Here is a 15,094-nt window from a genome sequence, read left to right on the forward strand (position 1 = left end):
GAAATTGAGGAAGGAAGCTCAAAACTCAATTTCCAGTAAACAGGAATTTTGAGTGCACAGGGCTTAAGGATCAGACCCACAGTGGACTAATTTTTTATTTTAATTTTTTTCTACAATGGAAAGTCATTGCAAAATGAGATCCTCAACAAGCGATCTTTTTCCTTAAATAATTTTAGGCTCAGAACTTACTGGGACTTAAAGAGTGTTTCTTTAAATAAATTGCCATAACTTACATTCAAAATACTACACATGCTATGGACAACCTCCTTTTATAATTGGCTGGGGTTTTATGTTAATTGCCAACCAATTTTAAACAATTGACATAAACATTTCATTATTCTACACAGACTGAAACCTGCAAATATTGGTATTGATCCTCTTCTAGTGTACAAATAGATTAATATTTTTTAAAATGTGGAGAGTGATTTTTCCCCACACTTGAATAATATTCTTATTTGCTATTTCATGCAAACTTAAATTAGCTCTTGAGGGATTTAGGAGAACTCAGAATTGGTTGGAAGGCCTTAAGATTATTCTCTTTTTTAAATGTGAAAAATATGCATGTATTCTGCACAAAGAGTTAACTGACAAAAGTACTATTATCTTAAAAGCTTGTATTCCACTCAGTATGGCCAAACTTACTTCCTACTCTTATAGGAAGCAAGCCATGCCTAGTGTAGGTTGTGTGTGAGAAGTAACACATATTTAAATGAAATTCTGGTTCCACTGAAGTCAATAGCAAAATTTCCATTGACATCACTGGGCTAGGATTTCATCTCAAGAATTTTGTGGAAGTTCAATATTCTAGAACAAAAGCATCCAACAGCCAATTTGATGTATATTTGTGGTCTAAATGGCATATTCAGATCCTGAAGAATCTGGGATTTTTTTTTAATCTTGTTTCTAAACAATTACAAAGATATCGTTGAAAATATGAACTAGAACCAGTGTCAAAGGGTGCATCTGAGTCTGCAGACAGCTTGAAACAATGAATTTAAAAGGTGAGTTCCCCCATTCCCAATTAATTTTTTTGTACAGTTATCTCTATAGACATTTGAAATGTCAAGCTTAACTGCTTCACTTTTGATCATTTTAGTTGACAAAATGGGGAAGAGGAAGAGAATAAAGCCTGAAGGGAAGAACAGAGTTGTTGCAGAAAGTGAAATGCAGAGGGAATAAAAAAAAGAAGACAAAGAGAAACAGAGAAAAGATGGGGAAAGAAGAGAAACACAAGAAAGGAAGAGCATGGGTCGTAAAGGTGAAGTTAGTATTGTCTGATTTAGTAGAAAAATTAAGGTATTGAATAAATAATAACTGAAAGTTTAGGTAATACATCATGACCATTTACCTCTGATCTTTGTATAAATCTCCCACTGACATCAGTGGGATCTGATCACTGTGGAATCCTAAATTTATAACTCAGCCAAGGGAAAAATGGATTTTGACTCTCTTCCTCCAATTAATTTGACACTCTGGTTCTAAAACATGTAAAGAAACAAACAATTCCACAGAAGCAAAAAGAATTTAACATTGTTTTACCCCCTATCCCCTGCAATGGGCAAGAAAGGAATTTTTAACAGTAATAATAACATAAAAATAAACAGTTATACAAAAATCAAGTATTTATTTATGAAGATTAGAAATAATGTACAAATTAACTTTCACTTAGTGCTAAAATAATTTGATTTTTAAATTATTCCAACTGAGATTGCTATTACTCAGGGTTTGAAAATCCATCTGTCTCCAATAGGGTAACTGAAAATTATAAGTTTCATTTGATCTGTAATATTTGACGTGTTGTACACACAGACTAGTAACACTTTCTAGTCATTGTCTCTGGGGGGGGGGGGGGGGGGACACACACCTTATTTTGCCAGTATGGTGCTCCCTCTGACAGAGGAACAGAGTACAGGGAAAATCTAGGTTTATATTGTCCTGGGAAATCACACAACAAATCATCAGTGTCAAAATGACAACAGTAACACTATATTTAAGTGTTTAACATAGATAAATTATCCCATTTTGTTTTTCTCTGTGTGGCAGGAGGGGGAAAAAAAGAGCAGCCTTAACTTCTGCACAGCTTTATAGTTAGAGAAGGTAGCAAAATTTGAAGTATTAATGTCTCTGCTAGAAAGATTATGGCAGAAACTCTCCGGTTCCAAATGAATTCCATTACTCCTTTGGAAAAAAAAAAAAAAAAAAAAACTTTTTTCAGTGATGTGATAAAGACCAGTTTGCCTCAAGTTGCAAAAACTATTAAGATAGTTTAGGTGACACTGGTTAAAAAGTGACAAATTGAAACTTCAACATGCTACCAGTTTTATTCTAAAAAATGTGAAATATTCAAACTTGGGCCACTGATACAATGTGATTATTTAAATACAGTCTAACTGGTCTACTGAAAATGAAATACAATCTTTAGTAGGGATAAACAGAATTATTTTTAGTGTGTAAGTGAAGAGCTAGAAGCAGGTATTTTCAAAACATGGTAATCCTTTTAACTCCTTACACCTAACAGCCAACAGTTAATATGGCAAGGCCTCTATTACATGATAAATCTATCTTGATTTAAAAAAACAAACATCTTCTGGGCCATCCTCTGTATACTTTGGTTGAAATTTTTAAGATAAAGTGTAATTTCTGCAGCAGGTAACTTTAAAAATGAGGACACATAAAAGGAAATACATAAACATCTCATCTGAAATATAGGCATGTTTTTCCATCTTCATGTAATCAGCATGCTTTACTTATGTCTCCCACTTTCCTGCTCCTTATTCAATTACATTTTCCATTGTAACTCGCAATTCTGCTGTACAGAATCCAGACACCTACATATCACACTTCCTGAGTCAGATTTATTCATCATTATCTGTAGAGAGGGGGAAAAAAAAGACAAATTTAGCAGATTCAATAAAACTTAATAAGATAAATAGTTAAGTAAGCAACCATATATGATAAAAATTCTATTACAAAATAAGATTGAAATGAACTTTATTTTTTTTTTAAAAACAGATTTCAAAACAGCACTGAAAGCACTATGCATACAAGCCTGTAAAGCAAAAAACATTACATCTTTACTGGACTAATAAACTTCTTAAGATTCTTGCATTCTATATGGCCTGTTCAACTTAAGCTGTTATCACAATGAAATCCTTTCACTACTAAGAAAGGAGAGATTACTCACCCTGTGTAGTAACTGGAGTTCTTCAAGATGTATGTCCCTATGGGTATTGCATTTCAAATGTGCACATGCCCTTGCACCTTTGATAGGAAATTTTTGGTAGTAGTGCCCATTAAGCCAACCCATGTGCCCTTCACATCCTTGTGCCCCCAAACCAAGGATATGAAGTGTTGCATGGGCAAACCGGCCTCAGTTCCTTCTCTATCACAAAGCTCCACTAGGGATGATATGAATCAAAGGGGAAGGAGGAGGGGTAGTGGACCACCACTTGGCGGACACATCTTGAAGAACTTTAGTTATTGCACAAGGTAAGTAATTGCTCCTTCTTCTATTACATCCCTATGGGTGCTCCACTTCAGGTGACTCCAGTACAGTACCTCCCTAAGGAACTCTGCCCCAAAGCTCTCTCCTCATGTCCAGGTTTCAGCCCTGCAGATTTCAGCAACTGGGACATATTTGAGAAGCTACGGATGTAGACTGTCATCTTGTAGAATGAGCTATCACTCTAGGGGAAGGTTGAGCATCAGCCAACTCATACCAGGTAATATAAATATAACCAGAGATCCATCTTGAGAGCCTCTGCATGGAGACTGGGGATCACTGAAATCTGTCTGCAATTGACACAAAAAACCTAGGAGATTTTTCTAAAGTGTCTGGTTCTATCCAGGTAAAAGGCTAACAGCCTCCTCACATTTAGGGTATGGAAAGAAGTTTCTTATCTAGTCTGATGTGGCTTGGGAAAGTAACTGGAAGGTGAACGGCCTGATTAATATTAAATTCAGAAGAAACCTTAAATAAAAATGTTTTGGATGGAGTCAAAGTAACACCTTTTTGTAGAGAACTCTGTGAATAGAGGGTTTTCCATTACAGCCCCCCAGTTCCCTGACCCTAAGGGCAGAGGTGATGGCCACAAAGAAGGCTGTCTTCACAGATAAGAAGGAGCACATAGCTAGTAACTCGAAAGGATGTTTCATGAGGCAATTAACAACAAGATTCTCTAGTTGGTGGGCTGAGATTCACTAGACCTCTCAGAAATCTCACTATGATGGGATCGATGAAGATCGAAAAACCTTCTAATGGAGAGTGAAAAGCTGGAATTGCTGCTAAGTGAATCCTGATGGAACTCTCAAAAAACACCAGTCTTTTCAATTCTAACAAGTAATCCGAGACTCTGGAAAGATAAGAATGGGCAGGTGAAAGCTTTCACCTATTACACCAAAGATATGTCCTTTTCTGGAGGTAATTATGGCTTATAGATTCCTTTCTACTATTCATTAATACCTGTTGCACTTCTAATGAACAGGAAATCTCTAACCTTGAGAACCACTGAAAAGCCATGCAAGGAGCCGCAGAACCTCCAGGTTGGGATGAAGTGTCTGACCAGCATTCTGAGACAACAGATGGGTAAGAGGTAAGTTGGATGAGATAAGGATACCAAACCTGTCTTAGCCAAGGTGGAAGAATCAAAATGATTACTATGCGGTCTTGCTTGATCTTGTTGAGAACCTTTAGAAGCAATGGTGGTGGTGGATGCGCTTAAAAAGAGGGCTCCCTGTTCATGAAATGAGACTGGCATCTCCTAGAGATTAAGGCTCAAAACCTGCCTTGGAACAGAATTTGTTGCACTTCGTATTGGCTACTGGGGCAAAAAGATGGACCTCTGGGAATCCCCAAGCTAAGAAGTCTTGAGGACTTAGCTCCCATTTGTAATTTATGGAGCAATGTCTGCAGAGGTCATTCACCATGGTGTTTTTATACCGGGCAGTTCAGCTGAGATGGACTATATTGTTGGCTGTGCACCAATTCCAGAGTTTTATCACTTTGGTGCAGAGAGAGGGGAATGTGTCTCTCCCTGACAATAGATATAATACATGCAGGCCATGCAGTCTGTCATTATCTTGATTGAATTGGCTCTTATTAGAAGGAGAAAATGAAAATGAATATTTCTGACCGATCTCAACTCCAGAAAGTTGATGCGGAAGAGCTGTTCTTGCAGTGACCATTTGCCCTGAATTGTGTGGGGTCCCAGCTGTGTCTCCTATCTCAAGAATAATGCATCTGATGTTATCATGACAGTAGAGTGGTTTTGAATAAATGTGGCTCTGGCACGGATATTCACAGGGTCTTCCCATCAGTTGAGTGACTGCAGAATCCACTGGGTAACAAATACAAGCTTGTCCAGACTGTGCTTGTTCAGTCTGTAGATCATCCAAAGCCATCACTGGAGACACCGAAGATGTAACCTGAAATACAAAATACAAGCTGCTATGTGCCCCAGCAGTTGAAGACAGTTTCTTACCGACAATTGGGGAATGCACTGAAGTCTTGAGATAAGATTCTTGAGGGTGAGAAATCTGTTGGAAGGGAGACAAGCCCTGCCTGCCAGCACATCCAGAAAACCTTCAATAAAATTTAGTCACTGAAGTGGTATCAAAATGGACTTCTTGATATTGACCTGGAGGCCTAGGCTGCAGAATTGGGATTGTATCGCCTGTACCGCTGATAATACTTTCCGATAAGGTCTGCCCCGAACAACTAATTGCCTGGATAGGAGAAGATGATTATGTCTCCATGATGAAGGTGTACGGTTGACTGCTATAACCTTTGAGAATATCCTTGGGGCCAAAGAAAGGCCAAAAAGGAGCACCTGGTACTGGTAATGGTCATGGTTCAACAGGAATAGAAGAAGCCTCTTGTAAGAAGGTTGGAATGCCACATGAAAATGTATTCCTGTAGGCTGAAAGTCATAAACCAACCTCCAGAATCTAGAGAGGAAATTATGCCTGCAAGCGTCACAATCCTGAATTATTTTGTTTCACATATTTGTTCAGATGTCTGATATCTAGCATTGGTCTCCATCCTCTGTTCTTTTTGGAAACCAGAACATACTTTGAGTAGAATCCCTTTCCCTTGTGCTACACAGGAACTGGTTTTATGGCTCCTAAACACAGAAGAGAGGCAATCTCTTGTGTCAGCAATTGATCATGAATAGGTAGCTGAAAAGGGATGGGGTGGCGGGCAAGGGATGGAATTGAAATGAAATGGTGTAACCAGATGTTATGGTTTCCAATATCTATTTGTCCGATGTTATGTTCTCTCATGCAGCTTAAAATTGAGAAAGATGGTATCCAAAAGGGGGATTGACCGTAGGACGGAATAGTAGTAAGACCTGTTGACTAATCGGTTGAGACTCCAGTCCAAGCCATCAAAACTGGTGCTTAGAAGATGTGAATGGTGGGACGAAGTAGCTGTGACAGAAGCTGGCTTCTTCGAATATCTAGGTCTCTTGGTTGGTAACTCGGGTGGCCTATGGAAGTTAGAAAAATGGTGTAGAAGAGACCTCTGAAATCTTGAGATGTGCTAAACCTTCTTTTGTTCACAGGTGTATAGATCCTGAGGGATTTGAGCATGGTCCTTAAGTCCCTCAGAGAGGGTGAAGAAAGTCAGTGGTAGACTTAGCAAATAGTTTGGTAGCTGTCAAAAGGAAAGTCTTCAACAGTACTCTGAACCTCAAACCCAACAGCTGCCACCAAGATTCTCATCGCATCACAGTCATGGTGGTTATGAACTGTGCTGCAGCATAAGCAGCATCTAAGGAGGCATGTCTGTAATTATATTTTTGCCAAAAGTTGACCTTCCTGATGCTCAGCTGGAAAGTGTTGAATAAGAGAATTAAACTTGTAGTTTAAATAATCATATTTTGACATAAACACCTGGTTTGCAACTTGAAACTAATGTGGCCGAGGAGTAGGACTTACAACCAAAGGGGTCAAGTCTCTTGTAGTCTTTGGAGTAAAGGGCGGTCTTAGAATTGTATTGCCTACCTTATCCATTGATGGCCTCCACTACCAAAAGGTATAGTGCAGAAAATAAAAACTCAGAATCCTTGAGTGGGACATAGTACGTTTTAGCTGCATATTTACAAGTAGGTGGTGTGGTAACTGGAGTCTGCCAGATAATCTTAGCAAGCTCTGGCAAAGTTCATTGACGGGTGGTCACCCACATATAGGCTGAGCTGTGCAAAACGTCCAGGAGTTTATGGTTGGAATTCTGGACCTCCTCCAATGGAATCTGAAGCATATTGGCAATATTATTGACATCAGCTGAAGTCACCCGCCATGGAAGTTAGTGAAGGCACGATGGCTTCATCAGGCAATGACGACAAAATATTAATAGCAGCTATCACCTCTTTGTCAGCCCTTGCCTCCTGCTCCTCAAAAGTCTCCCCTCCCCTGTTTGGGAAGATGAGAGAGGAGGTTGAGAAGAATGACATTGTGTATGCTCCCTTTGGGAGTGAGTAGATGCTGACTTAAACTGGAAGAGCTAAATTGCCAGAGGATCCCAACAAGGCCACTGAGGGAGAGTCCAAAGGGCATAGGGAAGGGCGTATCAACCACTGGTCATACTCAGAGGGTAGGAGTTCAGGTCTTGTTTCTTTCATAGAATCGATACATGTGGGCAAATTATGCCTCCTAGAATATACAGGAGAACGCTTTACTAAAATTTGAGAGTCAGAGTCCTCCTCAACATATTCAGGGGGAGGTGAGAACAGGTGGGTGGGTGGATGTGGGGTGTGAGTGTGTGTCAGAGAGAGAGAGAGAGAGAGAGAGAGAGAGAGAACTGTTTGCCCTGGATGACTGAAATTGGTGAGTAAAATGGCCTCAATGAGTTGGTGACTCAGCAGATTGTTGTACTCCAAGATGACCGGTTTGGTTAAGAAACAGAGATTCTGGCTTAGTGGAGACATGGAGGTTTTTAGCATATCTAAACTCTTTTGGCACCAGTGGTACATAGATAAGAATTAGATGATGAAGGCCACCTTCGGTATCGATGGCACAGAACCCATATGCCTGATTTGACCCAGATCTTTCTCATACTCCATTGGTACCGATGCAGAAGTACAGGATGATAGTATAGGTATCAAAGGGATAACAGTCTGATAACACAAATCTCTTTCAGGCAGAACCTCTAGTAGCCTGGGTTCAGCTATTCATTTCTTCATCTCCCTCATTTCTGCTCTGATCCATATATGCTCCAGAGCTAAATAACCAACTTTACCTTTAGGAGCATATCTGTGATTAGCTACAAAAGGAATGTGCATAGTATTAATAAAAAATGTTCAATGTGAGAAATCTGATAAATTTCCTTAGCTACTATTTGCTGTAAGGATTATTTTTTTTCAATATCCTTTGTGAATTTTAATTTTAATCCAAGTAATTAATAGCCAATGATGAGTTTAAAACTCTTTGTTTTAGAAAAAATATTATTGTGAGAGACTATTACAAATGAGATTATCCAGGTAGGAGAATATAATACAGAAATAGTATGCAATTGCAGTAAAGTGTTAAGAACATTACCTTCCTGATAGGCTCCATCTGCCATCACTAAATGAAGAATCTTGGCATACAGATGTTTATATTCATTTCCCAGAATATTCTGAACTATTGTTGAACAAATATCAATATTCTCATCTTCATCTTCATGTATTGCCTATAAGAGTAGACAATGCAAGTGGTCCAATTTAAAATCTGAAGTGATCATAAAGTGAAACAATTTACAAATTTATAAAAAGAATCATGGATTAACACAAAACATTTATCTTTTAGGTCACATAAAATGAAATTTTCTGTATTAGCATTAATATGCTGAACAGAATACAAAGTTAGAGCAATGTTCATAAATTCTAGTCACAAAACTATGCATCAATAAGCAACTCAAGGTAGATTGATCTATTTTTCACTTAGAGCACTCCACAAACCTTTATTTTATCATAAACTTCAATGAATTTATCAAAGCCTATTTCCTGTTCCAGATTATATCTCAACTCTTCCAAATGGCTGAAGACACTGTCATATGCTTCACATTCACTGGCAATATCCCCATCACTGTTGTCTAGGAAAAGAAAATACAAAAGGAGAAAATTCAAAGTTTAATCCCACTTCAGTTCTGAATATATTGCTTCCATGCACCTGAACTTTTGAAGTCCACCCAGACCCTTGAATCAAATTGAAGGCGGTTCACCTCAAGAGTGTGCCACATGCTACCACACATTCACAACAGCACTGAGACACTAATTAAAAGCAGTAATAGACTCTTTCTCCTTTGGATGGTCTGAAGAAACTGTGAGGAAAGAGGGTGAATGAATGTGGCTCTGTGGAACCAATACAGTCGAAGTGATGTTATGTAGCTGTCTTCTCCATACACCCCATGCTGTAGATTAACCAACAGTAACAATTCACAAAAATTCAATAAAACAGCTGTCCCAAAACAGACATCTGACTTAATCTTGGCACTGATACAGAATTGCTGGGTAAAGTTCCACGTAACCACTCCATAAATCTCAAAGATGGGTCTAAAACATCATTGTAGGTTGCAAAAGCCTACAAAACAAGTCCTTAATCTGGCATCTAATCTTCCATCTGCAGATAAAGATTTGATATAAAGAATTATCTGTTTGGATTCCTTCTGTGCTAACGTAAGTCCTTCTCGAACCACAATAAATCTAGGTGACTTCTGGGAAGACCCAGTCATAATTTAGGTAACTCCCAAATTCTCACTTCACATCCTGGGTAGCAAAATTAGCCCACATGAGCCCTAGTGTGTAGGGAAGAAAAACAGATGGACTCTGCACATAGTGAAGACAAGTCATGTTTTTAAACTTTTTAGCTGGTCATGGTCAATCCAAGTGGGAGCTTAGAGTGAACCACAACCAGATAAAATATATATATTTTTAAAGTATTATTTGCCTGGCCTGCACAAGATAGAAATTATTATTTTAAATCCTGTTAGCCAACACATTTTAAAAACAACTTATTTTTTGAGTCGAGACATAACCCAAGAGAATTAGCGTATGAGAGATGAGCTATTAAGCACGAGTGAGCTTCTAAGCCTTATTAAGGAATTTCTTTACATTAAGGAAACCAAGATAATACCTCATCTATGGAAAACCACATGCTATCTGGTCAGAAACAGACAATTCAGAGACCTTTCAACGGGAGTAGGAAACAGGAACAGCAAATGTGTCTTCACTTTCTCTATTGCTCTGTACATGTTAAGCAACATTTTTATATACAGTAGAACCTCAGAGTTATGAACACCTCAGGAATGAAGGTTGTTCGTAACTCTGAACAAAATGTTATGGTTGTTTTCAAAAGTTTACAACTGAACACTGACTTAATACAGCTTTGAAACTTTACTATACAGAAGAAAAATGCTGCTTCCAATGAAACAAGCAGAGGATCAGTTTCCTTCTCTTTTTTTAGTAGTTTATGTTTAACACAGTACTATACTTTATTTGCTTTTTTTTTTTCCTTCTTGTCTCTGCTGCTGCCTGATTGCATACTTCCGGTTCCAAATGAGGTGTGTAGTTGACTAGTCAGTTCGTAACTCTGGTGTTTGTAACGCTGAGGTTCTACTCTAACAGATTAATAAAATGTACCCATCCACTGATTTAGGCAGAACATATACAATCTTTATCATTAAGGGATGATTTTCAAAGGTGGGTACCTAATTGTCCTAAGTCTCCCCCTAAAACAACATGCACGCAACCCTTGGGTTCACCTCTGACAATAGCTCAGAGATCTGTGCAACATGATGGATGGACTTCGAGAGGAGATTTGTGTTTCCAATTTAATGTAGGGAGCACATACCTATTACTGTGCATTTTTTAAAATTGTCAATAGAAACCCGGAATGTCATAAAGCTTACATTAACAAATTTTGCAAAGTAGGTAGCATTGTCTAGTAGTTAAAACCCAGAAATCTCAACTTCCAGTACCAAATTTTAATTGCCAGTTCTACCACTAACTCTTTCCATGACTGTGGTAAATTACAGTCTTGACCAAATTACAAGCTTAATCCAGTATTGCCAACCTAAAGTGTTCAAAAATCATAAGCTTACCTTCAAATCATGACATCTTTAAAGCACTATATTATACGGGTTTTTTTTTTGCTCTCTGGATTTTGAGCATGTAGGAGTTGTGTTTTCAAGATTTTCTCTGTATCATAAAGGTCTAAAAAACTTTTTTTTTTTTTCATTAAAAATGAAACCTAAGATTCTCATGAAATAATGCCCCAGCTCCTGGAGTCATGTTAAGAAGACACCAATAGTGAGAGACTTGTGATAAAAATTCAAGTGTGTGCAACACTTTTAATTACCTGTAAAATGGGGATATCTATAGAGACAAGTGGGAACTAGGAGGAGAAAAGAAGTAGTAGTTTGTGAGGCTCATTTAATTTCTAGAAAAGCCTTTGAGATCTCTCATAAAAAGGTACTAATTATAAATCAAAGTATTATACTACAAGGACATCACATATCTTTGGTTTGTTGAGACGTACCCTACATCAATCCAAGAATTATAGAGATCTATACAACCTCATTTCTTGAATACTGTTAAGGTTTTACACTTACATAAATTATACTATATTCCCACACAACGTAGAACTCATTATAATTCATTAATTTATTCTGACCACTTTCTAAATTTTCATGTTTGCCTTTTTAAGCAGTACTAAAATATTCTGCTTTTAACCAGAATTTTAGAACCTAAAGTGTAAGATTAAGACTTTAGCACAGCATTTTATGCTGCTAACATCACATCCTAAAAGTAGCAAGGTAATAGGATTTTCTGAAACTACCTAAATCATATTTTCAGTTCCACTGCATTAATAGATATTTCTAGTAATGGCAAGGTTGAAAAATCTCATGTCTCTTGTATGCTTTATCCTAATGCAGCTTCTCATTACTCCAGTCACACCAGCTAATATTTCCTGTTCATATTTATGTGACACAATCATACACAGTAGGTGGAAAAAGATTATGTGAGCAGTACATAGTCTTGGACCTTTCCTGAAGATAACAGTTCTAGATAACAAAGTTACTTCATACTCATTTGTAATCATTGTCCACCAAATACTAAACATTTCCCTTCAACACTGGTTATATGCTATGACCCTAAATAAAATCGTATCGTAATATGATTTTTCCAAGTTTTGCAATAAAATTAAGCTTAATTCTGTATAATGTCTTTTATACAGACTGTATGCTAAAGCCCTTCATAGAATTGTTACTGAATTCTGTATTTATATCAGTAAGAGAAATTACAAGTAACAAAGTTTATACCTGACTGCCATTCTTCATTAAGTACACTTTCACTGCTGGGGTTGTTGTCATCCTCATCATCCTGTTCTGTACCATTTGTTATGCGTGCTGCAGTATCTGCCTTTAAGGTTGACAACTCCTCTTCACTGAATTCCTCACTAGGCTGCTCCCTAAGTAACTGTTCCATCGAGGCCTGAAGCGCCCGTAAGTCTGTATCTGCCTCACCAAATGTACTGGGAGAAGAGAAATATACACAAATAATATATAAAGGTAACACCATCCAGACAGTTCTCAAGTTCTCCTAAATCTGAACCAAAATGTTTAGGCATATTCTTGGAAAAAGGGTGATATTTCCCCTCCTTATCTTAGGTAGAAAGGTCATTCCAAACCTTATACTTGTGTGGCAGTTAGACGATTACACTGGCAAATGATACATTACCATTTTTTCTTAAAGAAAACATCTTGCATTCACTTAGACTGATGGGCTCTTTCTCTTTTGCAGCTTGAATACAATGAATAGCAAGAGCCTGCCCTTCGAGCTGGGAGCAGTCATGGCAGAATTCCCATTCTGAGACATCTGAGAGGATCATCTTGCAGATGGAGCATTGCTAGGTCTTTGGGTTGCTCCATTTGGCCTGTCCCACACCACAATGAAGTGTGTGGGAGAAGAAGGGAAACAGCTCGGCATTAGTTCTGTCTCATGAATAAAGCCCTTAACTTTTGGTCCACTAAGCAAAAGGAGAGTGGGGGAAAAAAAAGGTTTCTCTCACTGCTGCCCCCAAATTAAGATAGCAATGGATAAAGCAGGATTGCTGTACCACTGCTCTGTTTGTTTGCTGGAGTGAGAAACTGGGGTAAGGATGAAAGGGAAGCAAACAAGTCCCAGAGCCCAGTGGACAAGTATGAATTGCCTCTGACATTTTCAGAAATAGAAGGGCAAACCAGCGGTCTCTCACTGACGAAGAAGCCAGGATATAGAATTACACTTATCCTGAGTGAACCTTCACTATAATACTACAACTTAATTTTCCATGGTGGTAAGGTACCTGATAAGCAGTGACAGTACCACATCTGTTTTCTATACCTATATAATATACTACAAAACACCCCAGTCTTGGAAGAATACATTTAGACTGTAAAATATATAGAAGTATTTAAATTTAGAAGCAGCTCATGACAGTAACTTACTGAACCGTTTTTAAATTGTAAGAGATTTAGCAGAATATTTTCCACAAGTCTTCAGCCTCCGGTGGTATTTTATGCTTTGCCATAACTTATGTTCAAACTGAAGTTTCATTGAAACAATTTGATACATTTGGTTGTCTTGAAGACAGTGTTCACCACAGGTAAAAGGCCAGCACATTAGTTTCCCCAGCATGCACCCGCTGTCCCCAATTAGGAATGCAGCTTGGCTAGGTTTATTCTATTACTATTTGTACCACCTAGGAGCCTTAGTCACAGGACCCCACTGTGCTAGGCACTGTACACACGGAACAAAAAGATGGCTCCGGTATAAGATGAGAGTGACGATCTGTACTTCGGGGGAACACCATACACCCCCATGTTCATCCTTGTAAAATGATTGTATGGTATCCAATGCAAAATTTGTCATGTTGGGTGTCTTCAGACGGCTCATGATGCACTGAGCATTATTGTTACAGTAATGTTATAGGTTATAATTTCATGTATGTAGTTATGAGGCTGAAAATGTATCCTCATGGCTTAAAATAAGCCCAGGCAAAAACTCTCCAAGAGCTGAGAGGCAGTTCACACCTCATCAGGGCAGGTATGGGACAAACCCAGCCCAGCCTCACAGGAACAAAGGGTGCTGGCTTAGGCAGCAACAAAAGACTCTCGAGGGAGTCACCCCCCTTCCTTTGGTCAGTTTGGAAATGCGATGAGGTAAAGCTCACCAGACTCTGAAAGGGGGAGGGAGCAAAGCCAAGAGGGAAGAAAGGACATGACAAAAGGGGAGACATTTGCCATGCTCTCTTTCTCTTCCACCTACATCTACAGACACCACACCAAGTGCCTGAAGTGCTGATCAAAGGGGAGAGCTTGGCTGAAGAGCAACCAACATCTAAATTTGTAAGGGCATTGGGGGTGTTAAGATCAGCTTAGAATGTGTTTTGCTTTTATTTCATTTGACCAAATCTGACTTGTTATGATTTGACTTATAATCACTTAAAATCTCTTTGCAGTTAATACATTTGTTTGTTTATTCTACCTGAAACAGTGCATTTGGTTTGAAGAGTGATAGAGACTCCCCTTGGGATAACAAGCCTGGTGCATATTAATTTCTTTGTTAAACTGACAAACTCATATAAGCTTGCAGAGTCCAGCGGGCGTAACTGGACACTGCAAGACGGAGGTTCCTAGGGTTGTGTCTGGGACCGGAGGTACTGGCTAATATCATTCAGTTGCACAATCCAAGGAGCAGCTTACGTGCCAGAGGCTGAGCGTGAACATCCCGGGAGTGGGGGTTCTCACAGCAGAGCAGGGTAAGGCTGGTTCCCAGAGTCAAGGACCGGAGTGACCTAGCAGATCACTAGTCCAGATAACACCAGAGGGAAATGTCACAACAAGACACAACAGATAGAGAATACAAGGAAACAATATTGGTCAGCATGATAGGCAGTGGTCTCAGCACACCAGCATCCTAACTATTAAGTTTTTTGTAGGAGTCACAGCAAAGGAGGATTCTGAGGTAACTTTGCAGATGTTTACATCCAAGCATGGAAAGGCAGCATGGGAGAAAGCACAAAGGTGCTTATTTGAAAATTTAACAAGTGGGCCAATTGAAGGCAGGAGGCA

The 15,094-nt window shown here is 38.7% G+C and overlaps 1 protein-coding gene across 9 annotated transcripts in view; it reads right to left on the reverse strand.

The window, feature by feature from the left end:
- Positions 1 to 404: 404 nt before the first annotated feature.
- Positions 405 to 15,094, reverse strand: part of NEK1 (NIMA related kinase 1) — a 137,695-nt gene continuing 123,005 nt past the window's right edge. For all 9 annotated transcript variants that reach the window (XM_034770721.1, XM_034770722.1, XM_034770727.1 and 6 more), the window contains 4 exons: positions 12,302 to 12,513; positions 8,940 to 9,073; positions 8,539 to 8,671; positions 405 to 2,869 (listed from right to left, as the gene is read on the reverse strand). In XM_034770721.1, the coding sequence (XP_034626612.1) occupies positions 2,856 to 2,869; positions 8,539 to 8,671; positions 8,940 to 9,073; positions 12,302 to 12,513 (493 nt within the window). In that variant the 3' untranslated portion in view covers positions 405 to 2,855. The remainder of the gene's footprint in view (positions 2,870 to 8,538; positions 8,672 to 8,939; positions 9,074 to 12,301; positions 12,514 to 15,094) is intronic.

This window comes from Trachemys scripta, chromosome 5 (assembly GCF_013100865.1).
Source record: "Trachemys scripta elegans isolate TJP31775 chromosome 5, CAS_Tse_1.0, whole genome shotgun sequence".
Lineage (NCBI taxonomy): Eukaryota > Metazoa > Chordata > Testudines > Emydidae > Trachemys > Trachemys scripta.